Below are 26,802 nucleotides of genomic sequence, written 5' to 3'. Positions count from 1 at the left end.
CATCTCCAGATATACTGGAAGAATATCCTGCATGTGTTTCCATATCCATTGTTGCTCAAATCTGTCAGACAAATTATTCTAGCCTTTTCCCTAAATAGTCATCAGCTCAATACCCATTTATAGTCTATTCACATCAAATGATGTCCGCATCATCTCTCCATACCGCATCAGCGCCCATGGAACCGGAATGCACAATACTGCAATCAACCCCAACAAACTATTTCCCCGCCCCAGCCCCATTGACTGGTACATGCTCTGTCCCGCCAAGGGTAGCAATGCGCCCATAATACAGCGCACCGCCGTGCTTGCAGCTATGGCGCTAGCCGCATATATCGTGAACGCATTGATCAGATAAGTAGTAATACACATAAAAACGGCAATGTTACCTATTCCAACTAGTGCGGTACCGATAATCGGCACGATCTAGTGTATTTTGTAGTATGCAGACCAACCATAGAGCAACATACCCGCTGGGATGAAGAACGTACCCACAACAAGTTGGGGCAGACGGTACTCCGGCTTCATGGTACCCGATGGAGACTCCGGGGTGGGCTTAGAATTGGCCTTGAGAATCCGATCGGAGACTGCGCCAATGACAAAGAGCCCAAGTAGTGAGCCCACGCCGATTCCGAGAAAGGTCAGGCCAGAGGATTTAGTTGGAAACCCGTATTGGTCCTCAAGGCGTAGGTAAAGGTTGAAAACATCAGATACTGGTATCTGTACACAATCCCCACCTAAATTGAGCTTGCGGACGATGGGTGACAAGAAGAGGATCTTGGATGGGCGGAGAATGGCTTGGATAAACAGCTGCTGAGTAGAGAGTCCGTTGTCTCGTTTTGAGCGGAGGTCCGTTCTACCAGTTTCCTTAATGAGGCGTTGCATTTTGCGCTTGAGAAGGACTGTCGGATATGTTTCACGTAGGAACAAAAGCGAGGTGATTGTACAGAAACCACCTATCATGGTGAGCACCCAGAAGACCCAGCGCCAGCCCTTGGCCGCGGTACGATAGCCTCCTGCTACAGGGCCGATGACGGGGCCCAGCACAGGACCAAGGGCATGGATGGCGATGACACCTCCACGCTTTTCCTGAATGATGAGATCCGCAATTGTGTCTCCTCCTGTTGTACCTGGCGTGTAAGCAATGTGATATGTAACTAAGGCAGGAGAAAACAAGGGAACTCGCCGTTTGTGATTGGCGCTGAGCCAAAGCAGCCCTAGAAAAAGCGAAATGCCGTGAGCATCCCTAGGTTGGTGCTCAAGGCACACGCAACAGCGAACACAGTGAATCCGATGTTGCAGATGTGATAGACAATGGCTCGTCCCAAGAGCTCCGAGGCTGGGGTCAAGATGAGCGGTCCAACGGCGAATCCTAACACATAAACTGACACCACGAACCCGGCCAACAGTGTACTCGAGCTATGAAATTCTTCCATAAGCTCGGGGATACTGGGAGCAAACATCGAAGATGCCAGCGTGGTGATGAATGTCAGCGTGCTAATGATTCTCACATTGATGAAGTTGATAAAGCTGCGGAAGTTGATTGGATTTCCAGGGTCGTCGGGGCGGTCCCAGTCGACAATGTTTGAGACGAGAAGCACATTGGATGTCTCTTTGACTTGAGGGACTACCTTTTTCTCTTCATCCGCGAGGGAGCCCTCTTTGGAGAATTTCCACTCGGTGAGGGTTAGCAAGATCCATCGAGGTGTGGACAGGCCTTGTTTCAGGCTCGTCCGAGGGAGTGAAAGGTAATAGAAAAGAGTGACCGATAGAGGTCTGAATAGCTCAGTTCAATTGGAGGCAAAGCGTTATATCAAGCTTGATATACAAACATTGCTATTTAACCCTGCGAAGCTGTATCCATGAAATAAAGCGGTGACACGCAAAACTCCGAGATATCTTATTTCCTACATCATGCATGACCTACGGAAATACCGGATATGAAGATCAGGAACTGCTCCATTGAAGACAGTCAAAAAGACACAGAAATTGTACATTAATCACCCAATGAAGATAAGCGTCTCTCTGACCGGAGATAATTCATATTTCCTATTTCCGCCAGGACCTTGAAGCTCTCATCGGAAGGAGGCGCTCTCGAGCCTCTCGTATCGAAAATTTAGGTCAGACCAAGCTTCAAGCTTGAAACCCCTTTACGACTGGCGTGCCGCTTAAGTGCATATCTACTACTTTAGTGCTTAAGTTTATGCACCGCATGGTAGGCTAAAGTGACAGGCTCCTAATCATCCTTGCCTAACTAGGTTGTCGTACCTCATATCCGCCTAGCCTCATCCAGTAATCGCAAATTACTATATGCATACTGGGCAGATCAAATATTCGAATCATTCACCAACAACGAACCAGCTCAGAGCAATCATCCCAATTTGTTCCGACAAAACAAACCGTCCAGTAATAGACAGGCCGGCAGAAAGCGACATCCAGTTACATCGTTACCAGCTAGTTCATCCAGAGCATCTCGAGAATCAGTCTCAACTGGAAATTCTCGACCCTGAGCTTAGCCTCTAAGCAGCAGTCGCATGCTGTCTGCTGAATTTTATTATCTTATTTGCGATGTGGACCTGAATAGATCGTTTCTCTTCCATGGATTCGATGGGTTCGTTGCCCCTATACTGCTATTAAAGCCTGCCCGACAAGATGAACAACGCTGAGTCTAGCCAGGAGTGTAAAATAGAGTCTTAGAGATTGAATAGTCCCAAACTAGCTAAGCCTAGGAAATAAACACACCTCGATGGAAGGCTTCGTTAGACAACTTCCCATTGTCCATGCATATTCCGCAACTATTTACCTGCACTGCTCCGCTCTCCTGCAAAAAAGGACAAATCCTCACGACACCACGGCCTAGAAACAACAACCCCAGCCGGGTTTCTCCCGCGCGTATATCCAGTAGCTCCCGAATTCAACCTTTTCCGCCGGCTAGCTACCAAAAGCATCATCGAGGCCAGGTAGGAAAACTTCAGCAAAGAGGGAGTCGAGAGGAATTCGAAGAGGCTGAATTCTGGGCTGGGCTGTTGGTGGTGACTCCCTCTTTGAGAGTCTTGGCGTGTTTTCTGTTTTCCAAGGTGAGGAAGCGAGAAGCCATTTTGTCTAGCAGTTATTCCGACGGACCAGGGCGGAGGTCTGGGAGAAGCCTTCTTTGGCGGGCTTGGCTTGGTGTTGTCAATCGTGATCTTGGTGGCCCTTTTGGGCTTTGTGGAGTCGATTTGTGGCATGACTGTTGTGGTATGGGAAACCTGTGTAGGTGAAGTAAAGGTTGTGGATGAAGTATGGAAGGTCAAGAGGGAATAAGCAGTGGGAGCTTGAGGGTAGTGAAGGGAGGAAGAGTTTTTGAAGAAGGGAAAAAATAGGTCGAGAGAAAGTTTGTGTGAAGCTGGTGTATGTGAAACCGATTTGAGTGTGAGACGAAAGTGATAGTTGTTGGCGTAGTAAGAGCTAAACTCGGATGGATCGTAGATACGGATGTAAGTGAAAGATGTTAGCCTTAATTTGAGGTTACTGAAGGCGCTATAGGAAAGCAGCACTGGCTATGACGACGGCCAGCGAGGCTTAGGCCTGCTTGAATTTCTGAAGACTATTAGCAATAAGAGACCCTAGATATCAAGAACCCCTAATGTTACTTGGAAAAGTATTCAATATGATATCATGTCAAAAACCAATCGTAAACAGAAACCTATGCTAACAAGCTATGTAAATGTAAAATGAATCAAATCTGACAAAAAATGCTGCAAAATCCAAAATCATCAAAATCATCGCTCATAACAAAAACACCATATGCCCGTTTTGATGTTATGCGTGAGTATCATAAATCTTTCCATCATCCATCCTATCGACAATGATAATGCATCCCTCATAATCCAATTCGAATCCGAGATCTTCATTTTAAAAATCCTCCAGCTCATCACTATCCCATTCATCTTCCCGATCATTCTGCACAAGCTCCAAGAACCGCTGGAGCCCGATCATACCCCGTGGCTCCTGAGGTGGACCATTGAGTGCCTGCTCCGCCCGCCGTGCAGGTCGGTTGCGGTTGCGATTCCGGATTTCGGCCATTGCGCGGGCTTGTTCCTCGCGCTCCATGGCTGCGCGTGCTGCGGCGTCTGGACCGGGATGGTTCACGCCGGGGCCTCGGGCTGCGCGAGGGGGCACGGGTGCTGGCGGAGGTGGACGAAGGTGACGATCTTGGTCGTCGTCGCTGAAACCAAAGTCCCATTCCGGTCGATCATCGTCTTCGTCCGAAGAGCTCCATTCCGTCTCGGTGTCGACGCCAAGGCCGACGTCTTGCGGAGCTCTGTCGTGATCCTCGTCGTCAAAGACGAGTAGAGCTTCGGGGATTTGGTGCAGAGCTTCGGCGCCTTCTGGATCCAGTCCGTCGCCACCCTCCAAGTCCCACAGACGGTTGTAGCACGTGCTGCTGGTTTGATTGAAGTGGCTGTACGGGTTATCGGGAGACAACCAGGCGGAGCAAAGATAGCAGAAGTGCGTATCGCACTGGAAGCAGCGCATGTGGTTGCAGCCCATGCGTTTTTGGCAGGGGACGGTGCATGTCGGGCATTGGGAGGTGTACAAGCGCATGTACTCTTGAGTTGCTTTTTCTTCGGCCGACAACTCGTCGACCTTGCGCTGGGGCAAGCACATGACAAGTTCACCATGCCAGCCTTTCCGGCAGACGCTGCAGAAGGCATAGTTGCACTCTTCGCAGATAGCAACTCGTTCAGCAACGGGAGGAAGGTCCCCTCTTTCTCCTAATGGGTCGAAAGCGACCTCTTCCTCGTCGTCCGAGGCTTCGGCGTCGTCGGCGTCAGCCATGGGATCGGTAGGCTTGGGGTACCGTTTTGATCGGGCAGCTCCCTGGCACCATTGACGTGGGCAGTATACCGTGGTCTTGTCGGATTCGATCTTCTTCTTGCGCTTGAGAAAGACGTATCGTTGTACTGTCTCTGTGGATAAGGGAATTTCCAAAAGCTCGCTAGGACCGAGAGTCCGATCACGCTTCTTGCGACGAGGAGTCTGACCGTCACCTGGCGCAATTGTCGGGCTCAGGCTCTTTTCACAGTCCGGGGCCAAGCATCTCACACTATCCACGTCACCCTCCGCAATGCAGGTATTGTAGAAATCTTGCAGGCAAGGGACGCAAAACACGTGGGAGCAGCGTAGTAGCCGGTGGCAAATGGCGCCTTTCTTCGGTTCCAGACATACCCCGCATTCGAACGTTCCTTGCTCAAATTTCTCGCGCTCGGCCTTGCTGTTAAAATCCAATAAAGCGATCTTTAGGTCCCGTGATAGACACAATTCACCGTCCGTGGTATCTTGAATGCCAAAGGCCAGCTCAGCCGATTGTTGAAGGTGGTCAATGTAGGTGTAGACCACCATGTCCCGCCCACATTCTTCCCACAATCGAGTGCAATCATCGGTCAGTCTCGCGAGGACTGTTGGCGGGAGCCATAACGGATGTGTTGTAAGCCGAACGATTGGAGGTTTCTCGTTGGGATAGCCATCGGGCAGCTCGATGCTCAGGTTCAGCGGGGGAAGGTGCGAGAGAAAATGAACGTCACGGGCGACGTTTTGGCCCAGATCGGCTTTGAAGCCATCGACGGAGGTTGGCGGTGTTAGCGCTGGCGGGGGTCCGATATCGACCGGCTGTTGGAAGCAGACTCGTGTAGGCGACGGGAGGGTGACAGGGAGCTCAAGAGTCGCCTTGAAGGGGTTGTCCGGGTCGATTTTGATCTCTGGATAGATGGCGGCGATGGAGGACAGTTCGATAGACCGATCGTCCTCGACCTGGATGTCGGCCATACTGTGAGCGGTCCTGAAGGTGGCGACCGCAAAATCAGGAAACAAAGGATCTTTTTGAGAGGACGTTTATTGTACAATCGTAGTCGTACTGCCCATACGACTCGCGATATCCGTGTGGTTTAGCAGACAGCGGCCATGGCTGCCGTCGCAGAAGGGTTGCGTTCAGGGTAGTGGAGATGGCAAATGGGTTTTTAAATCTTGCCGGTGGCGATCAGGGATAAATAGGGAAATGGTCTTGAGTGCACCGAGTTCTTTTCTATCAGCACTAAAGGAATTTCCCACTGGGATTTTCCAGAATCACCCACAATCAGGGTATTCTTGTGCGGACTATTCGTGCTCGGTCCAGGCGAGTCCACTGTGCTGGGGAGGGGTCTATTAAATGATGTAACAAGAAAGCGGGAGTATAGAATGACAGGGACTGCGTCATGATTTGGAACAAACAAGTGAGATGGAGGTGAAAGGACAAAGAGCAGAAGTTGATAGTAGAAGAAAGAGAGAGATGGGGAGGCGAGGGAGGCGAGGGAAGAAAAACGAACTCCCCTTTTGGTGCCTGAAGGGAATTGGATTATTTTTGTGTCATCGGGAGTTTTCCCTTTTCCCTTTTCCCCTCTTGTCATTCCGCCCCGCCGTGTCGTCTTCCTATCTTATCGGGTCTTATCGTTGCTTATCGGCTCTTATCGCTCCTTTTATCGGGCCGAGCCAAGTGACCAGCTCAACTAGACACTACAGTAGTTAGTAGGAGGTACTGCCGAATCTACTTGGACCTCTTGGTTTCTCGGCTCTTTGTCCCTCATCTCTCCCGCTTCACTTCCCCAAGGGGCACGAGGATTTTTTCCTATTTCAAAATGGGCGACACCCCACTGGCCTCGCTGTCCTTGACTCACGTCCACTACGTGTGTTGTTCCCCTGTGCGTTGTTGGCTTTGGGCTGCAACAGGCTAACCGTCCCAATAGAACCCCGAGGATCCGCTGTCATTTGCGTCGGCATGGCTGGCTCTACTACCCCAGGCCCTTGTCGTGTCCTATACCACCTTGGTCTGGGCCACTAGAGAGGTGGAGGTGGTCCTGATGTTCGCTGGGCAGCTAGGCTGTGAAGCATTGAACTTTGTGCTGAAGCGTCTCATTAAGGAAGAGCGCCCGAAGGGTGAGTCTGACTGGTCTTAATTCTGGCCTCTTCTATCATTACTGTACGTGACAGGCACTAATACAGGTCAATGCGTGTCTACAGAAATGTTCGGCAAGGGCTACGGCATGCCATCCTCCCACGCCCAATTCATGACCTATTTCGCCGTCTACTTGACCCTCTTTCTCGTATTTCGACACTCTCCAACCTACGCGGGCTCCTATCCTTACTCAGATTTCTTGCTCCGAACGGCCTTGACGGTCGGGCTTTGTGCCAGCGCTGTCGCGGTCTCGGCCAGTCGGGTCTACCTGAGCTACCATACCCCCCGACAGGTTCTAGCGGGCTCTGCAACTGGCCTCGTATGCGCCTTGGGCTGGTTTTTGGTGACTGGCCTGCTCCGAAGCACGGGGTGGATTGAGTGGGCAACCGATTTGACCCTGTCTCGTCTATTGCGCGTTCGCGACCTGGTGGTAAGTGAAGACTTGGCCGAGGCCGGCTGGCAACGATGGAAAGCACAAAGGTTGAAACAGCGCCACAGTAAAGCGGGCAAGTCGGAGTGATGAGATGCCTTTGAACAAAATTTTGTAGCGTTTTATATCCTTATTTCGGGTCGTTTTCTGTCATTTTATACGTGTATTTCTCATACTTTCGGGGTAGATAGTCTCTGGAACTCTCCGCCATGAACAAAATATATTTCAGTGGGCATCCATACCTCCAAAAGCGATAGTTTACACGACGGTTGTGGTTATCCTACCGGCCCCAACATCGCAATAACAATCTCTTGTACGTGATTGAACAATCAAAAACAACCAAAAAAAGAATGTTTTAAACCCTTTCTGGATTGTGACGAAAAGGGGCAAAAAAGAAATATCTCCGAATAGGGGAATCGAACCCCTGGCTGTCGTGTGAGAGACGACGATGTTAGCCACTACACCAATTCGGAAAGATGTTTTCCAATTAACCACTGGGCTACCGTGGCTGATTGTTGAATCACAACAACATATTTTAATCTATACTAAGCTGCTAATGATACATCTCCATCACAAAGCAGCTTGAATTCAAGATGCTATTCTACCAAGTTCAAGATTTTTGTCTCTAATTCCGAATATTCATGTATATAACACCCGTATGAAGAAAAAAAGGCCTCTCTAAATATCTTTTCAATCTTATTAAGGCCATGTAGAATTCGTCGACGCTTTATAGAATTTCAGCCTGGCCCTTGCTCTGTTGGCGACGAGCCATGGGCGGAGTAGAGCCGATCACCGATACGCGCAGACCACGTGACTGCTATCAACCAGCGTTGATCACCGCAACTCCGCGGTCAGCTGTCGCGACTGATTTGCCCAGACTTGTACAATTATGGCTCAAGTTGCGAGATGATTTTACCTGCCGAGGCCACTTCAATTCCAGGGCGCTTCAACTTTCATTTCAGCTCTTATTCACCCTGATGTCCCTGCTTTCCCGACCAGTCACATTGCGCCGCTCCATCATCTCCATCCTCTACACGATCAACTGCACGGCGTCTCTTTTGTAGGGCCAACTGTTTTCGAGAAAATATCAGAATGGATATTTCCACCGGTGTGTCCGACTCCAACTTGCCTGAAACTGAACACCACATCGTCAAGGCTGATGAGGTGGATCAGACTGGCACGGACATCTCCCCTGTCTCAGACGACCAATTGATGGAGGAGGTCGCAGAGGGTCTGCGGCAAGAGCAGGCTCCGTCCGCAATAACAGAGGCGATAGCGGCTTCATCACAGCCAGAGACGACCACAAAACGGCCCGAATTACGACGAGACGGATCGGCCCCTCCACCGCCATTACAACCCCCTCCCCCGGCACCCGTTCAGCAGAATGCGGACCGACCAACGGACTCCTCCCTGAGCTTGGCTCAGCTGCGAAGACTGGTGCAGGAGATGCCCAAGGTTGAACAGCCGGCCTATGCTTTCGAATATGCCGATGCGCAACCGTTCCCAGATGAGCTGGAAGAGTGGTTCCAGTACAATGAATTCGATCGCGTGATGTTGATGGGTATGAAAGCCACCTTCGAAAGGCAATGGTATGCTTTCTGTCAGCAGAATGCTTCGGGCACAGGTGTGCAGTCATGGGTCGATGTATCCGAGGACCTTCGCCAATCATTCATGATGCGCTCCTTGGATAATCTGCAACATATGGACGTTTCTGTGCGCTTGGAGGCACTGGAGAATATTTGCTATGCGGTCACCGGTGTATGGGGTCTCACTGGGGGTCGAGTTGCCCCCGACTATCCAGCAGACATGGACGCCCGATCGGCAGCCGAAACACCTGAGTCAAAATCACTACAGATTGCCTGGATCGAGAAGAATGTCACACTTCTTCAGCAATGTTCTGGTATCTCGGTCTTGATTTTGAGGTTATCCCAGCTCTTTGACAAAAACCGTGCCTCGCTTGGCCCAGATCCAGATGGAAGCGAGTTTGAACGACTTAACCCAGGGGATATTGCTGCTCCAGAGCGCGAAGCCAACCTGGTCCTTACCTTGTTGTATTTTTCAATTGAAGTTGGCCGACGCCAAGAAGCTCAAGACTCTCAGAATACATTGATTCGTGACGCTCTTGCCGAATCGAATCCTTGTTTATTGGTGACCATTGTGGAAATAATTGCACGCCTGAGGTGGGACGAATCTGCCAATATTCCTCTCACGAGGATTATTCTTTTGCTGTGGAAATCTATCCTTCTCGTCTTCGGCGGCAGTGATAAATTGAAGAGGACAAAAGAGGTTCTTGAGCCTCCTTTGATCTCCGAAGAGGATGCCGCCAATCGTAGAACACCTTTCCTGACCGCAAACCCTCTCGACTATCACATTTTCCGCCAGGAGATCACGTCAAAATACCCTTCCTACAATCCACCCCCTTCGATTGTCCCTCTCGAACTCGAAAACAATTCCATTTTACCCCCTCTACCGCAGCATCCTAGCCGAATCAACTCTACAAGTGGACTTTTCTGTGGAGTTGGCCCATCGATTGCCGGTGGAAATGGCTCTATTCTTCAACAGGCCGTTCATATCGCGACTCCGGCGCCATCTCCTCCACCCTCTCCAATTGGCCCCGGAGGGAAGGCCGGCAAGAAACAAAACTACCAGACCAACCAGAACTTCCCACTTCTGTACCCCCCGTTAGATGATACCAGCAATCGTATCGGCGGAAAGGGGACGACAGAGCGACAGGACGTTTTGGTAGGCAAGCGATGGGAGGGTAGTGATGTGCCTGCATCCGTCATTGAAGCCGGAAAGCTCTTCTCCACCCATGTCAAGATGACTCGGGCGATGCAGCAGCTGTGGGAAGAGCGCGAGAATTTCATGATGTACGACCGGGGTTGGAACTTCGAGCAGTCTCAGCGGCGAGTCCCTGACTTCCCGTCGCTGGATGATACCACTGGCGAATTGGAGAACTTGGACCTGTCTGAGAGCGAGTCCAACCCTCATAAAAAAGAAACGGATGACCCGGATGTACAGCGACGACTGGAAGCCGTGGAGGCGTTCTATGTGAGTACTACACACACGGTTTCGATCCAATGTTCAGAGCTGACAAGCCTTTCATCCAGTCTCAAACCTTGGCTCATCTTCAGTCCATAACAATTGTGTTTCTGAAGATTATTCTGACGAACGTGAGTGCTGTTGTGAATCAGGCGAATTCACAGAGTTCTCAAAACATGAGGTATGGATAACTGACCCAGCTAAACCAACGATTGTTCTAATTGCAGACTAGTAATGGCCATGGGATCAATGGGTCATCTACAGAGTTTTCTCCCGATTCCTCCATTGACGAACTGGATAATATTCGGTTACGAGAAATCACCGGTAAAGCCGTATCCGGCACTTTACTTCTCCTGTTGAAGTGGTTCAAGCGATCTCGTGAGTTTCATGTCTCGTCTGTTACTTCGCTCACGTACGCGCCTTACTTATCTATGCAGATGTTCTCAAATTTGAGTATATGACACAGCTACTGCTCGACTCGAACTACTTGCCATTAATCCTGAAGATGTTCGCCCATCAGGACGTGGATCAAGCCGTGGCGCAGAAAAATGACCGCGAGGACCTCGCGTAAGTGGATATGCTCGGCTCTTTCATACGGCATGATCCTAATACTAAATCTCTACAGTTTCTTCCATTTCTGCAGCGAACGCTCCAATTACGCGATGGGAACTCAGCAACCGGGTGATGGTGACACCGAGAGTGAGGATGAGGCTGTTCCGCCGCCTATCTCCCGTCATCGACCCAATTTGAATACCGGCAGCCGCGGTGCTCGTGCCGTCTCCGAAGAAGAGTCTATTGCGGGGATACTTGACGGTCCAGCACGCCCTGAAGTCGACGAACTCGGCTATCCTACGGCTCCTCTGCCCAAGGAACCCATCACAGTCTTCTCCTTCCGCAACTTCTTCTCTGCAATCAACTACCTTCACATCATGCAGAAGATTACTCGAGATAAGGCACATCGCTGCCTTCTACTCGTGCAGTACAAGTCGAGCACGATCCTTCGGAAGGGTCTCAAGATCCCGGACCCTCATCTCCGATTCTACACTCTCAAGCTCTTCAAGTCTCAAGTACCCTACTGCGGCCGCAAATGGCGCCAGGGCAATATGCGTGTTATCACCGCCATTTACCTGTACTGCCGACCAGAGCTACGGGATGACTGGCTCGCTGGCTCGGACGTTGATGCCGAAGTTGAAGAAGCTTTACCTCTGGAGCAGGCGCTTCGTGGATTGACGCACTGGTGGCATCTACGTCAGTACAAGGACGTCATGGCTGGGTCGGAGGGTTCCAGCATGATGGAAGAGGAGCGTGATTTCTTTGTTCGTGAATTAGAGTCTATGGGATGGGGCTTTGGTGATGAATTGGCCGGCGAGGACTCGGATCCTGGCAACCAGATGCCCAACGGGAATGAGTGGGAGGGCGGCCAAATGCCGGCGGAAGGGAGCTGGCCACAGTGAGCATCATGGCCTCCTGCACAGCGACATAGACGAATTGCATATACCCTAGCTATTGGAATAGCTCCTTTTGTTTCAATTTCCATGCCATTTATGTAGGAATAGCTCTAGGTATGAGTTTAGTTCTCTGGTAGGTTAGCGGAGTGTCTTGGCCAAAGACGGCAGGCTTATCGATAAGCACGTCTCACGTGACCGCTGCTTTTTTTTTCTTCGATCAACACCTGGGACACGGGCTCTCCAGCACCGAACACCACATCGCTCCCTGCCCATCATGTCGGACGAGATCGTTTGGCAGGTTATCAACCAGCAATTTTGCTCCTACAAACTCAAGTGAGTGTTTGGTTTAATTTACCAACACCCAGATATTTGTCCAGCGTCCGTGTGTCGGTCTAGACACCGTCGGCACTTGACATTGAATTGCAAAATAAGATAGAGAAGGCAATTTGCTAACCTCGAAAATTTTCTCTGATATAGAACTACCAAGGAGCAAAACTTCTGCCGCAATGAACACAATGTCACTGGCCTGTGCAATCGGCAGTCCTGCCCACTTGCCAACTCGCGGTATGCGACAGTGCGCTCCGACCCCGAGACCGGAAATATGTACCTGTACATGAAGACCGTCGAACGTGCCCACATGCCCAGCAAGTGGTGGGAACGTGTGCGCCTGTCCTCCAACTACGCCAAGGCGCTGGAGCAACTCGACGAGCGCCTGATCTACTGGCCCAAGTTCCTTGTCCACAAGTGCAAGCAGCGTCTCACCCGCCTGACGCAGGTGCAAATCCGCATGAGGAACATTGCCAAGGAGGAGGATCGTCTCGGCGAGAAGATTGTGCCCAAGCTGGCGCCTAAGATCCGCCGGCGTGAGGATACTCGTGAGCGGAAGGCTTTGTCTGCGGCCAAAGTGGAGCGTGCGATTGAGCGTGAGCTTATCGAGCGTCTGCGTAGCGGTGCCTATGGTGATCAGCCGCTTAATGTTGATGAGAATATCTGGAAGAAGGTTCTCCGCGGTCTGGAGCGTGCTGGCGAGGGTGAGCGCGATGAGGACATGGATGATGGTGAGGAGATTGAGGATGAGGAGGAGGGTGTTGGTGAGGTTGAGTACGTCAGCGACCTTGATGAGGAGGAGGACTTGGAGGACATTGAGGACTGGCTGGGTGGTGACTCGGCTGACTCCAGCGATGACTACGATGAGGATGATGAGAGCGACGACGAGAGCGCGCCTAGCGGGGATGAGAAGAAGCCTAAGCCCGGTGCTAAGCGCAAGCATGCTGCTCCCCAGGTCAAGCCGCGGAAGAAGGGCCCTCGTATCGAGATCGAGTACGAGACCGAGGGTGTTGGCAAGGATCATGTTATGGCGTAAACTATTCGCTGAACGGGTTGGGAAAAGTTTATGTGATCTTGCATGGCGTTTATGGGTTGAGTTTTTTTTTTCTTTTTTCTTTCGATGTGTTTTACTATGATCGGGCATCATACCCAGTTGTTGCATCAATTGCTATACATATCTGTCAATATGGGTCTTAGATACTATTTCATGTCTATTAATTACGTTTTCTATCTGTTTTGTTGTCTCTTCGTTACAGATTGCTTGACCCGCGATTCTTCTGAAACCTAGTATGAGGTCACGTGCTATCGTCATGGGTTTGTGTTTCACTGGGCGATCTTCACGCCCGCCACTCTTCAACTTCACCTCTTTGTCACCCCACAGAAGCCGGCTCTTTTGTGGAACACAATTCCCATAGTCTTCAGCTGCAAGACTGACCCAATCTCTAATTCCACCCACTTCGGCCCGGCTTCTATTTCCGCTCTGTTGGGTTCCTGCAGGATTGTAACTCCGCATTCACCCCACCCCACATTGAAGCCGTCCTCTACAGCCCACACCTTGCTCGACCACACTGTCGTTCAACCGATCCCTCGCCATACCCAGAGCAGCAAAATGAGCTCGTACCTTGCCTCGTTTACCTCCTCGTCCTCCATCTCCAATGTCCTGGGGTCCAGACTCAACAGCCTCCGCCGGGCCATCACACTAGGCGACGATAAAGACGACCCGGAGAATGAAGACTGCTCGCACATCTCCAACGCCCTCCGAGCATACTACACAGAAAAGGGACGGCCGTTCCCTAGCTGGCTCCCTCCAGACCCAAAGGCCCCAGCCTCCGCTGCACCCCGTCCCATCGCAACCGCCTCCTCCGGACAATACGGGCAAGCTCCCGCCGGTGCGTACGGCCGGGGTGGTGGTCTAGGAGATCTCTGGGGTGATTCAGGCGCACCATCTCCCGGAAGTGCGCAGACGTCGAGTCTCCGCCGTGGCCGTGGCAGCGCTGCGAGTGGTGCCAGCGGTTCAGGGCTGACACCTGCCCAAAGTGCTCCCCCCGGCCCTGTGAACTCCCCCCCCCGCCCCAGCTCTCGCACGCGCAGTCTCACTCACCTTCATCGGGTGGGCTGCATCCGGCTGGGGCACGTCCGTTGCCGAGCCAGCGTTCTGGATCCTATCAGTCCACGCAGTCTGGGCGGTCTAGCCAGGATAGTAGGTCTGGGGCAGGCTCGGCGCAGGAGCGGCTGCGGGCACGTTTGCATGGGGGACGATCCCCCAGTCCAGGGAATATCGATCCGAGCGTTCGCAAGCCGGTGGGAGGAAGACAGTGGTAGTGGTAAGCGGGGAATATGGGGTCGCATTGGGATTGATTGCATTGCCCGTCAGCATGGCGCTTGGAGTTCGATATCATTTCCTGTTGTTACGTGTCTGTGCTTTTTTCATTTCTCCGGTTGTAAATCAAACCTTGAAACTCGTTCAATGAAGAAGGTTCATCATCATGGAGTCTAGTATCCACCCGGAAGTTATTGTTCGTTTAGGTTCTGTCCTCCAAAGTCGTTGAAATTTAGCATGATGTAATGCCAGGTCTGGTCTGCATGGCTGCGATGGCTTCACCTCCATCGGAGTCTCGACTCTTGATTATTCTTCATATACCCAACACAATCCACCCCCACAAGGCCAGCACGGTCATAACACGCGATGACACACGCCCAGCGATTGGAATATAAAGCTGCGTGGGATGTCAACTCCCAGCTCATCATCCCATCTCTCGCTTCTTCCAGCTTCATTCGCTCACTAGACTTTCCTACGGAGGACATAGATCCGCTTAGCCAAGCCACCAGTGCCGCCACCCACCAAGCTTTTGACTTCCAGCGAATGAGATCCTCGGCTTATCTGAGATGGGAAAATCCCGCAATTCCCAGCGCCCCGAGATCGCTGGGGGGAAGCCAAACTCACATATCCAGTATCCCGTGTTGGACCATGGTGTCCTACCGTTCTGGGTTTGTAATCCTCCAAAAACCATCCACATTGCATCAACGTTCGGAACCTGGTTTCCTCACATCCAAATTGTCGTGCAGATCGTCGTCCCACACTGGCTCCGGCCCGGCATGGCCCTGAGCGCTGAGTGGATGCCGATGCAGCGTTTCGCCGAGGTGTCGCCGATACGCACTGCAGGACTCCATGGGGTTGCCCCAACTCGCGTTGTGGATGCGTAATGAGGTCGAATTTACAATTCACCTGGTGATTGTTGCTCCATATCCAAGCCGGACACTGTCCGAAGCCATCCCCAATCCCGTCTTTGGTCCATGTAATGGGCCCGTGTTTTTTTCGGGGTTGCGGGCCCCCGAGTCTTGTCGTTCTCGTCTCGGCCCTGGTCTCACTCTCGGCTTTGTCTTCTGCCGCAGGAAGACTACAGTACTCACTGGATGTATCCACTTGCCAGGCCGAACATCGTGTACTGCGAAGTACGGGAAGCCGGGAATTTTCCAGAAGAGCAGTCCCGATGATGCGCAGTGATTGAGAAAGACTATTATCCAAATGCGCAAATCAGATTAAAGGCCTTTTGGACACAGGCAGGTCCAAACAGGCTTTGCCTCTGAAGTATACTGAACGCCCTGCCCGAAAACCAAAAACCTTTGGGATTGCGACTAGTTAAGCTTTGCAGCCACTGTCATTCGCCCAAACGACCGATCAAACCCCCAGAATTCCCCGGCCTTGCCTCCTCCACATTCTGGAATCTCTGCCGGGCACTTTGATGCATTTTCCATTGGCTCAACTATGCCAGTCTTGGATGGCCGGTGAGCGCCCGCGTTTTCGTCCCTGGTCTTCTCCTCAGTCTTCTTGCCGGTTGAGGGCTACGGGCGCCGTGGCCGAATCCGTGGTTGGCCCGGCTGGGTAGATGGGTCCTTTTCTCCACACCCTTGAGCCAAAACAGATGGAGTACTCCGTAGAGAGTACATACTACTCCAGATGGACCTGGGACTCTGGGAGAAACTGGGGCACTTCTGATTCATATTTTTACAGTTTCCCCGACGCTTCTCCACTATCGTGGCTGTCGTCAGAGTTTGGGCGACAAAGTGTATTTCCGGTCGTCATTCAAAAGTGTTGATCGGAGGTGGTGTGGTGTACTGTGAAGATCGGCCTCAAATAGTCCTCGTTTCCCCCCTCGTTTTTCTTCCCCAGGTCTTCATTCTTGACCATTGACCTTCTCCATCATCTTCATCACTTCCCCAGACTGGGATCAAATCTGTTGACCCTGAGACAATCTTGTCACTTCTTCTGGGGTTTCTTCTTTGATCCATAGTTCTCTTTTCCTCATCTACTCTTTATATATTATCCCCGCATCCCTTGCAATCAAGGGTGCATAATCATACCCACCATGTCCGACCTCAAGGAGGATGGCGAGGTGCCCCACGACTCCCACAAGGAGGCCGGCGCCTTCGAGATCGACGATGTCCACGAGCAGAAGCTGGAGAACCAGATGAATGAAGCGGCCATGGACTCCGAGCTGCAACTGCTAGAGGAGCAGCTGCAGACGTTGCCCAAGTCGCGATTCGAGCTCACCCTGTCCAACCCTGCTCTCTTTACCTATCTTCTGGTCGCTTTCGCCTCGATGGGAGGTCTCCTCTCTGGTCTTGATCAGTCCCTGATCAGTGGTGCCAACCTCTATCTCCCTCGTGATTTGCACCTGTCCGATTCGATGAACAGTCTGGTTAACGCTGGTATGCCTCTTGGTGCCGTCGGCGGTGCTCTGATTCTGTCCCCCGCCAACGAGTATCTTGGCCGTCGCATGGCTATTATTGTTTCTTGCATTCTGTACACTATTGGTGCTGCCCTGGAGGCTGGCGCTATTGACTTTGGCATGATTTTCGCTGGTCGTTTCATCCTTGGTATGGGTGTTGGTTTGGAAGGTGGTACTGTTCCTGTCTACGTTGCGGAGTGTGGTAAGTCATTTCTTCACCGGGAGAGCGCACTATATAAACTTGAGACTAACATGCTTGAACTTCCATAGTCCCGCGCAAGATCCGTGGTAACCTCGTCTCGCTCTACCAGCTCAATATTGCATTGGGTGAAGTACTCGGATATGCCGTTGCCGCCATGTTCGTCAGCGTCCCCGGTAACTGGCGCTACATCCTCGGTTCTTCTCTGATCTTCTCCACCATCCTCCTCGTCGGTATGCTGTTCATGCCCGAGAGTCCCCGTTACCTGATGCACAAGGGTCAAGAAGTCGCAGCCTACGGCGTGTGGAAGAAGATTCGCGGCTTCAACGACCTCGAAGCCAAGGACGAGTTCCTGGGCATGCGCCAGGCCGTCACTGCCGAGTGCGAGGAGCAGTCCAAGACCAAGCAGTACGCCTGGATGGACTTCTTCACCGAGCCCCGTGCCCGCCGTGCCATCGTCTACGCCAACATCATGATCGTCCTCGGCCAGTTGACCGGTGTCAACGCCGTGATGTACTACATGTCCACCCTGATGACGAACATTGGCTTCGACGATAAGACCTCCGTTTTCATGTCCCTCGTTGGCGGTGGCGCGCTTCTCATCGGCACCATCCCCGCCGTCTTGTACATGGAACGCTTCGGCCGCCGCTACTGGGCCAACGTCATGTTGCCCGGTTTCTTCGTCGGTCTGATCCTCGTCGGCGTCGGCTACACCATCGATTACACTAAGTACCCCGCCGCTGCTCAGGGCGTCTACCTAACCGGTATCATCTTGTACATGGGCTTCTTCGGCTCATACGCTTGTCTAACCTGGGTCGTCCCCTCGGAGGTATTCCCCACTTACCTCCGTTCCTACGGTATGACCACCGCCGACGCGAACCTGTTCCTGTGCTCGTTCATCGTCACCTACAATTTCACCCGCATGATGGAGTCGATGACCCGTATTGGTCTGACGCTCGGCTTCTACGGTGGTATTGCCGTTGTTGGCTGGATTTACCAGATTATCTTCATGCCTGAGACTAAGAATAAGTCTCTTGAGGAGATTGATGAGCTTTTCTCGAAGCCTACTTCGGTTATTGTTAAGCAGAACCTTAAGCAGACTTCGCAGGTTATCAAGGACCTGGCGCATTTGCGTCTGCGGAAGGTGTTCTCGCCGGAGCCTTACCGTTAAGGGTAAGGAGTGGCTGGCTTGGTCATGATTTGATGTGGTTGTTATGATCTTTGTATTTTTGGTTAAGATTTACGTTGAATGTTCTGGGATGAGCACGTTCTATAGTGATGATGGCTGTCATATGATGGCACTGAAATATACCCCCCTACTCTTATTGGACAATACTCGTTACAAAAAAAAGTCACTCCTCTTGCAGTAAATTATTACTCGTACAAAAAAGCTATCGGCGGGGGACTATCACTTGAGTCCTCAATGGTTCTGTATCCTTTAGCTACAATTTAGGCCCAAGTTAAGTACTAATATCTTGCCAATCAACCTTATTAACAAAAACTCTGGGTATGCAGTTGAGATATACGCCTAATGAACAAGGCTGATACCACTCTCAATCACCATCCGAATTTCTTTCTCAGGTCAAACAACCAGCCGTCCTATTCCCAAAATGGCTATCAAAATTGTTTGCTCCCCCCACACCCTAGGCACCGCACCTTCCTTCCCCAACCCTCCCATCCCAAACATATAGGGGATCAGAACCATCCCCATTTCAACGAAATGCCCCTGTGGTCTAGTTGAATAGCGCATGTGTCCAATGTCCCCAGCGACTTAGTTTGCGGTGGAGGTGATCGCGTCCTACGTACCCCTGGTGTCTTGGAGCCGATCGATGGAGGAGCTTACTTGGCATACATTCAGTAATTTGTTACTGGGTGTGGATGTTTGGCCTCTCTTTCTTTCTTTCTTTCTTTCTTTCTTTTTTTTTTGATTTATTTATTTATCTGTATGTTTTTATCATAATGATTGTATTATTATGAGAGTTTTGTGTGTTATCTGAGGTTGAAGTTGAGGTTGAGGTGGATGGTGGTGAGATTTGGGACCTGGGATGAGGCTATTCGCAAAGCTGAGCACCGGCGCCGGCGAGTTTGGTGGCTGGAGTTCAAAACTCCGAGGCTTCAACGTATTTATGCTTTCTTTGATTTGGAAAGAGCAATGTCTGACGGGTTTTCATTTTATTCCAAGGGGGAAAATAATTTAGAGACAATCACCCTCAAGTGAAAGCAAAGTAACAAACACATTACAACATATCATAGGTGACGCTTGGAAACTCCGTGGTAATGTGTCCAGTAGATCGGAATGAATTTCCCGTTATTCTATCCCTAATTCATCAGAGGTTATCCCCGTCCACACATGCCGCACAGATCCAAGTCCATATAGTCCCAATCATGCTTGTCGCTTCATCTGGGTAGCGGACCCGGATAGTAGCCAAGAGGTTTCCAAATGGTACGCTGTGGTGGCCCTAATCAGGCGAGGCAGAGGAAATACAATTTTCTGCTTCCAGTCCACATAGTGTAGGCCTGTCAAATGAGCTATATGATTGATTAGCCACTGATCTTGATTGAGGATAGACCCTTTGTATGCCATAGAGCCCTGTCATACGAGAAATGCGGCGTTGTCCATGGTGAAGGGAAAGACTTACTAGTGAGTTTATATCAATGATTGATGGGGCTTCGTGCAGCTTGGCCATTGCGAAGAGAAGAAGATTGGTAAAGCAAATCGGGGAATTATATAAGATAATCGCAGATAGCACAGTAGAGGGCCAAAGATGAAGCCAGAATGGCATGAAAGAAAGGCAAAGACGGAAAATGCCAAAGCTTTCAAATGTTGGATGGATTAGTCTTCTCTACCCTCGGCGAGACTCTCCTGGTACTCTTCCTCCGTGGGCTTGGGTGGGTACCAGCCGAAATTGCCAGTTTTCACACCGCAAGGTTATTCTGGTCAACAAGAACATTCATCGAAATGAGTCTGGAGCGTTGGCATTGCACCCGAGCAAACATTGATAGTACGCTATCCGCTTCTGACAAAGATAGGTGATGGATGCTCACTGCTCTCAGGTAGATTCCGTCACGGTCTCACAGTTGAGCTAGGGTCTTTTCGTTTAGCAAGGGGAGCAGAAAGGGGGAAATAATTCCCAAGCACTCCCAATGGGGAAGTATATAACAAACTTGCGTACCATTGTGTTGTCTTGCGATTCATCTCTCATGGCTCTCTCTCCTATGACCTGGATTCCACAGCGTCCTCGAATATTGCTTCGAATATTTGGTGGGGGCATCTTGGAGTAAATCCACCGGGTTTCTTTGGCATGCTGTCCTTCTCAGAACTGTCAAGGTCAATTGCAACCGAGGGTGGGATCGAGGATGTCGCGAATAAAATGTGATGTCGGAGCTAGAGAAAGAAGTTGATGCAGGAGCAGAATTGGCGTTCATGCATTGAACGTAGAAATAGAGTAGGAACTCATCCGAAGAAGAGTTGCAGGTATTTTGGTTGAACTTTCGAGCGATGAACCGTCGTTCTGGATTAGGGTATACCACATCATTTGCCCCAGCGAAGTCCCATCCTTCTTCTGTAGATAATATGTAGACAATATAGCAACCAGTGGTTTTCCATGGCGGTGCCTTGATTGCTTGTGGTTGTTCGACCACTTGCCGGAAAGTGCCCTCCCTGCGTTTGTTTAATGGAAGATGCAGTGTCCAGAGACAACGCTACCAAGAAACAGCAGTTAGCATGAGCGCTTAGTATAGTTTGAGTGGAGCTATGCATGGAGTACCAACCTCGAGACACAATAGTTGTCACTCTTGGCTGTCTTATCGTTGGCTTGCATGTTAGCATTTCGCTTCTCAAGTGACATTTAGAAAACAGTGACTGCGGTGGGACCGGCCAATGTAGACTCAGTACGATCAAATCTGGGCATCTCGATTATGCGCAGGAACCAAGGCACGGCGTAGCATAAACGAAAACCCAGCACGCGTGCCCCATGAGCTCGGTGAGCTCCCACGCAGTCGAAGCCGGGTTTCATTGCTTTCTCTCTATCAATAAGAGGGCTGACTGGTGACGGTAAAGCTCCCAAGTATACCGGAGAGAGTGACCTCTCGGGTTTTTGCAGTCTCCAAGTTGACGGAAAATCATAATAGAGAGCCAAGGATTAGAAGGAGTGGAGGGACTGGAGGTAAATCTGGCAATCGTTGTGGGCCACTTTCGTTTGGCACGAAGGACATAGCGAAGGGTCTCAGGAGCAGTGAGTGACTGACCGCACGCTTCGCTAGTTTCTAGTTTCTATCAGACTCCGTGCACATGCAGCAATATGGCGAGTTCTGGTTCTGGAGAAACCTTCCCTGTTTATAAGATATCGTCCAGAGCCGTTACGGGCCAGGTCTTGAAGACGGCTGGGTGTCACCGAGAACGATCTGAACCAAGGCACCAGGTGGGGGAGCTGTCCTCAGAGTGCGTATTGTTTGTTTAGCCTCTTGGCGCCCCTCTTGATCTCACCAGGTGTATCATGTGATGGCGGTATCGGGTTCTCCAGCGGATTGCCATAAAAAAGCATTCTCTATGCACAGCTCTATCCACAGCTGCGGGAGTGGCTGGTCGATTGGCTCATGGTTGAGGATTTGCATTTCCTCCACCGAGCTGAGGATTCATGTGTAGACTCGATCATCCGTTCTCGTAGTCAAGGACTTCAACAAGGCCCTTTGTTATTGTTAGCGTGGTATGATTTGAATAGTGCTGCTGAACTCACATGACATTAAATCGAATGATCTTGGCATGATCTTTTCTCCCTCACGTCTCGACCTTAAACTCGCTGCCACAGCACAAACACACGCACACAGAGAGAGAGTTGTGATGTGCCACCACTCCATCAACAGGTCGTTCTTGAAGCTGTAGCCACTCCAGTTTGGGTATAAATAAGAGTATACTGCCACTGCTTGGCTCAACTTGGTTATAGCAAAGAGTCTCAACAGGTAGCCGCTTTGGTATAACAAGGAAGAGAGGGGAGAAGGGTGGGAGTTGGAGAAAGGAAGAAGAGAAAGGAAAGAGAAGACGGAGAAGGGAAGCCTCTTAAATAAAGCGGTTCCTCTTAACAAGCAAGCAATTTTGCACATGACGTTGACAAAAGGTATAGCAAACTTTGGAAAATATTACATGAACAAAGTTGTTCTTCTGTCAGCAAGCAAACGCCTGGAATCAAAAATAACGTTAAAGAGAGTCAAGTGTTGATCACCTTGATACTGGGGAACTAAAATGTTGTATGCTATTCAAGTCAAAGTATTTACATAGAACAGCCGTTTATACCCTTCCCACTCCCTTGGAATTTAGAAGCCAGACCATAGAAGCAAAAAACCCAACCTTAGATCGTAACCGCAAGTTCTTGCGTAGATTAGTGATCGAGCGCTCACTACACGGCGCCACATTTGCCATTTGCGGTGTAGTGAGTCTGTTATTGCTGCGTATCATATAAACAATCCTCTTACGTTGCCAGGGGTCGATGTTTTTTGCCATCTTTAAAGTGGGTTAGGTATTTGCAAGTGCTAGATTAGGGGTGTCGCGGGTCGGGGTTTTAAAAGATCAAACCCGCCCACGGTCCGCTGACTAAGACCCACCCGGCCCGTGGGGCGGGTAGCCGTAGGGCGGGTTTCTATGGGCGGGTTCGGGTTTTAGGTTTTAGGGTTTGTGTCTAGCTCGGTCAACGCGAAACGCCGAGCAAAAGTCAAATAGGGACTACCCAGCGACTATAAAGCTTAACCTTTCTGACGAGGGAATTTAGAATAATACATTATATCGTACGGGCCATTTGAATATCCCGATACTCCTCCCACACCTCCAGTCCAACATGACCAAGTCCAAGTTATACGACGTGATAATCGCGGGCGCCGGACCCGTCGGCCTCTTCCTCGCCCACGAACTCAGTCTCCGCCAAATAGCAGTCCTAGTCCTAGAACGAACAACCCAACAAGACTCGCCCTGGAAATCCGGACCTCTAGGCCTCCGAGGCCTAAACATCCAATCCATCGAAGCATTCTATCGCCGCGGTTTACTAGGCCAATTATTCAATCTGGACGAAAGGCAAAAGTACCAACCGAGCAAGAAACCAGGTTTCCAATTCGGCGGCCACTTCGCCGGCATCATAATAAATGCCAATCAATTCGATTTGCAACGCTGGAAGTACCGCCTCTCAGGTCCGGCGCTTGGTCCGGGTCCAACGACGATGGATCAAGTGGAGAAGGTCCTAACGGCGCGGGTGGAGAGTCTAGGCGTGAAGATTCTCCGCGGTCGATCTGTTAGCCGTATCTCGCAGGATGAGGCAGGCGTTACAGTCGAAACAGACGATGACCATTCCGAGTCATTTCGGGGCAAATGGCTCGTTGGCTGTGACGGTGGGCGCAGCGTTGTTCGAAAAGAAGCCGGCTTCGAATTCGTCGGTACAGATGCCCAATTCACCGGCTACGCAACGCATGTCGAGATAGAAGGTCGCGAGAAGTTGAAGCCTGGTCTCAACGTTTCTGAAACGGGGATGTATATCAACGTAGTGCAGAATGGCGCTTTTCATCTCCTTGAATTTGACGGGGCGAACTTCGATCGCGCGGGTGATATCACGATCGATCACCTTCAGCGGGTCCTTGATCGGGCTATTGGTCGGACAGATGTGAAGATTACAAATGTGCATCTTGCTTCTTGTTATACCGATCGTTCAATGCAGGCGGCAAGTTACCGGAGGAACCGCGTTCTTCTTGCCGGTGATGCAGCGCATATTCATTCTCCGCTCGGCGGGCAAGGACTGAATGTCGGACTAGGTGATGCGATGAATTTGGGGTGGAAGCTTGCGGCTATAGTTCAGCGGGACCAAGGCCAGGGAGAGGATTCTGGGAATACGCATGATCTGACTCTTCTCGATACCTACGAGAGCGAGAGACACCCCATTGCTGCGTCGGTTCTTGATTGGACTCGTGCGCAGGTCACGGCGCTGAGGCCGGATGCCTTTGGTCGGGCTACGCGCGCCCTGACGGAAGATCTGATCAAGACGGATGATGGGGCTAATCTGTTTATTGATCGGATCTGGGGACTTTCGCAGCGATATAAACTTGGCGAAGAGTCGAGGCCTACACATCCGCTTCTTGGGTCTAGTGCGCCTGATTTCGAGTTTGGGAATGGGTCTAGGCTTGGCTCGAAGCTTGAGGAGGGACGGGGGTTACTTCTTGATTTTGGGAACAGTAGTGAACTGGAATCAGTTGTTGATAGAAAATATTCTGGGAAGGTAGATTATCTTGCTCCAGAGGCAAAGGAGAACTGTGGGCTGAGTGCCTTGTTGATTCGACCTGATGGAATCGTTGCATGGGTGGTGGAAGAAGATGCGCAGCACGATATTGATGCTTTGAAAGCTGCATTAGGGGATTGGTTCACTTTGTAACTGAGTTTTAATGTACATACGAATTTCTACAAGATGAGAACTTCCATCCTATACCTCCATAGCTACAACAGACGCACAGGCAGTAGACCCACTTTGGTGAGTAGAAAAGTGGGGACAGCAAACGAATACATTTGGAAGGCACGATTCACTACTCCGTGCAGAAGCAGAAGGCAATAGCAAACGAAAGAAAAAGGAATGAGGGAAAAAAAGAATACCGGGGCCTGGATTTGACCCTCAGATCTATAGAAAAAAGGCAAAACGGTGATTCAAGGCAGCTACTAGCGTTTCACTAATCACCTAACCACAGCGAGATCCTTGAGAGCATTAGGGTAGTGCTGGCACAGAGTCACATTGACAATGTTCTTGGCCGAGAATTTTGGGATCATACCTCGTAGTAAGGCGGCATGACATAAGGAGCAGCGATTCTAGAAGCCGTCGATGCTGCCGCAGCTATCGAGAAATCCTTCCAGCGGGCGCAACAAGGAATCTCCAGGCAAGAAGCGGCCTATATCAGAAAAAGCGACTAGCATACCATATGAACAGCATATAGTATCCCGGCTTGCAAGAGATATGTTGTAATGGAAACGGCCTACGGCGTGCCGTATAACTGACGGAGAGATTTTAGGTGGAAAAACATCCGAGGCGCGTATAAGGGAAGCGTCCTCTTGTCGGAGGAAGTCAAGCTCTTGATCGATAGAGAAGAAAAAGCGAGAAGACTCTACGGTTCTTTCTATACGCCGTATAGGTTAGCCTTGTGAAGGATGACTATCGTGTACGGAAGGATTTGATTGGAGGGAGTTAATGAATGGTTAAAAGTAGTGGGAAACAGGTTTCTAAAATCAGTAGGCGCTTGGGTAGCTCGGGATAGCCTTGGCCTAAAACCAAAACACCGAGTTATACTAGGGCAAGCAGGGAAGAGGTTACCACAGCCTAGACAAGAAATATCAGAGGTAGGCAATTCGAACAACGAGGGTCAGAAGAGTCTGCAGGAAGCGGAACACGGCGGCTAAGATAGGAACATATCTGGGGGAACCGTGCTAATCGACAAGCAGGGCACCGCGGAGGCTGAATCGAAATTGATAGCCTCGCGACCACAATCATGACAGGGACGACGCGTTAACATTGGCAGGACGGATGACAACACCAAAAGCCTGGAGAGAAGTGCGAGGGAAAAGCGTAATCGCGACAGAGAAGCAACGCGTGGTAGTACGTTGCAGGGCGTCAATATACAAACGGCGCCGACAAGTTGCATATCGAGCAATCAACGAGGCTGAACATACAAATAGGTACAGGAAAAGCCCTAGAACCCTTAAACGTTAAAAGAAACCAGACCTAAAACAGAAATCGCCGGGCGAATGAGGAGTGCGCGTGGCGGCGGAATGGTCCCAACGTAGACTGGGGGACGCGCGCGGGCGCACGCTGTGGCCCTGAAACGAACAAAGTGAGAGAAAGGGCAGTCCCGTGAAGGTTTTCTTTAAGCTCTTGGTACAGAAATATTCAAAATCAATTATCCGTACCCTTCGGCACTACCCACACCGGAATACACCGTCCATCCACTGCCACCGGCATATATGTAGCCCTTGTGCCAACATACATGACAACGGTGATGTTTGACGCTTTCGGTCTCTATGGGCCCGCAAACGAAAGGAGCTAGTGGTGAGTACCAGACCTCTTTATTTGATTTATTGTCTTCTAATCAGATGTTCAATGAGGAAGGTGGGAAGGAAGAGCCTAGTGATGAGGCTGATGTTGAAAAGGAGGATTTGAGATCAATGTGACGACCAGAATAGGTTGGAGGCATACCAACCTTAGGAGCTTTAAATACTCAGCTGGTATAGCCGCACGAGGACATGCTGAGAGGCCAGTCGATCAGGGTGCTCCCCGGTCAGTGTTGTTTCTTGTACTGCGAAACATGCTCGAGTATCTCCACTGCCTGTCTGATCTGCCCATTAGCTCGATTTGGGTCTGCGAGTGCCGTGACCGATGGTTACGCTGTTGCACAACCACAAGGGAATACGGATGGGGGTGCGCTACAGTAAACAGAAAACATAGTCTGGTTCAGGATCTATTACATGACTGGCCTTCAGGCACTGGAAACGTGTCTCTTCCGGCTCGGGTACTACATAGGCCAGAAAATACCCTTGCATGTGTTCAGTCCTTGAAGATCTGCTCTATCTTAATACAGGAATCCGATGGTACCTAAGTGAGAGAGTGTCTCCCCGCGGTGTTATCAGGCTAGCAATATCGACCATGTGC

At 50.6% G+C, this 26,802-nt stretch overlaps 8 protein-coding genes across 8 annotated transcripts; 6 read left to right on the top strand and 2 right to left on the bottom strand.

The window, feature by feature from the left end:
• Positions 1-117: 117 nt before the first annotated feature.
• On the bottom strand, positions 118-1,960 carry N7473_005402 (MFS multidrug transporter; the record flags this gene model as incomplete). Its single annotated transcript, XM_057151342.1, has 4 exons — positions 118-423; positions 493-1,127; positions 1,265-1,714; positions 1,933-1,960. The coding sequence occupies 4 exons, from the start codon at positions 1,958-1,960 to the stop codon at positions 118-120; spliced, it is 1,419 nt and encodes a 472-aa protein (XP_057009147.1).
• Positions 1,961-3,891: 1,931 nt separating this feature from the next.
• On the bottom strand, positions 3,892-5,805 carry N7473_005401 (RBR-type E3 ubiquitin transferase; the record flags this gene model as incomplete). Its single annotated transcript, XM_057151341.1, has 1 exon — positions 3,892-5,805. One exon carries the CDS (start codon positions 5,803-5,805, stop codon positions 3,892-3,894), a length of 1,914 nt encoding a protein of 637 aa, XP_057009146.1.
• An 845-nt stretch (positions 5,806-6,650) lies between these two features.
• On the top strand, positions 6,651-7,487 carry N7473_005400 (phosphatase PAP2 family protein; the record flags this gene model as incomplete). The annotated part of the gene is made up of 3 exons (XM_057151340.1): positions 6,651-6,698; positions 6,759-6,948; positions 7,033-7,487. 3 exons carry the CDS (start codon positions 6,651-6,653, stop codon positions 7,485-7,487), a joined length of 693 nt encoding a protein of 230 aa, XP_057009145.1.
• Positions 7,488-8,489: 1,002 nt separating this feature from the next.
• On the top strand, positions 8,490-11,893 carry N7473_005399 (FAR11/STRIP family protein; the record flags this gene model as incomplete). Its single annotated transcript, XM_057151339.1, has 5 exons — positions 8,490-10,448; positions 10,508-10,620; positions 10,672-10,817; positions 10,877-11,006; positions 11,065-11,893. 5 exons carry the CDS (start codon positions 8,490-8,492, stop codon positions 11,891-11,893), a joined length of 3,177 nt encoding a protein of 1,058 aa, XP_057009144.1.
• A 268-nt stretch (positions 11,894-12,161) lies between these two features.
• N7473_005398 (ribosome biosynthesis protein MAK16) lies at positions 12,162-13,250 on the top strand (the record flags this gene model as incomplete). The annotated part of the gene is made up of 2 exons (XM_057151338.1): positions 12,162-12,220; positions 12,365-13,250. 2 exons carry the CDS (start codon positions 12,162-12,164, stop codon positions 13,248-13,250), a joined length of 945 nt encoding a protein of 314 aa, XP_057009143.1.
• Positions 13,251-13,823: 573 nt separating this feature from the next.
• N7473_005397 (uncharacterized protein) lies at positions 13,824-15,418 on the top strand (the record flags this gene model as incomplete). The annotated part of the gene is made up of 2 exons (XM_057151337.1): positions 13,824-14,538; positions 15,075-15,418. 2 exons carry the CDS (start codon positions 13,824-13,826, stop codon positions 15,416-15,418), a joined length of 1,059 nt encoding a protein of 352 aa, XP_057009142.1.
• Positions 15,419-16,581: 1,163 nt separating this feature from the next.
• N7473_005396 (putative MFS sugar transporter) lies at positions 16,582-18,314 on the top strand (the record flags this gene model as incomplete). Its single annotated transcript, XM_057151336.1, has 2 exons — positions 16,582-17,146; positions 17,215-18,314. 2 exons carry the CDS (start codon positions 16,582-16,584, stop codon positions 18,312-18,314), a joined length of 1,665 nt encoding a protein of 554 aa, XP_057009141.1.
• A 4,657-nt stretch (positions 18,315-22,971) lies between these two features.
• On the top strand, positions 22,972-24,546 carry N7473_005395 (pentachlorophenol 4-monooxygenase; the record flags this gene model as incomplete). The annotated part of the gene is made up of 1 exon (XM_057151335.1): positions 22,972-24,546. The coding sequence occupies one exon, from the start codon at positions 22,972-22,974 to the stop codon at positions 24,544-24,546; it is 1,575 nt and encodes a 524-aa protein (XP_057009140.1).
• Positions 24,547-26,802: the final 2,256 nt, after the last annotated feature.

Source organism: Penicillium subrubescens (genome assembly GCF_028828155.1).
Source record: "Penicillium subrubescens strain IBT 31985 chromosome Unknown utg000004l_segment0_segment0, whole genome shotgun sequence".
NCBI classification, from domain to species: Eukaryota; Fungi; Ascomycota; class Eurotiomycetes; order Eurotiales; family Aspergillaceae; genus Penicillium; species Penicillium subrubescens.
This window is presented reverse-complemented; position numbering and strand designations above follow the sequence as displayed.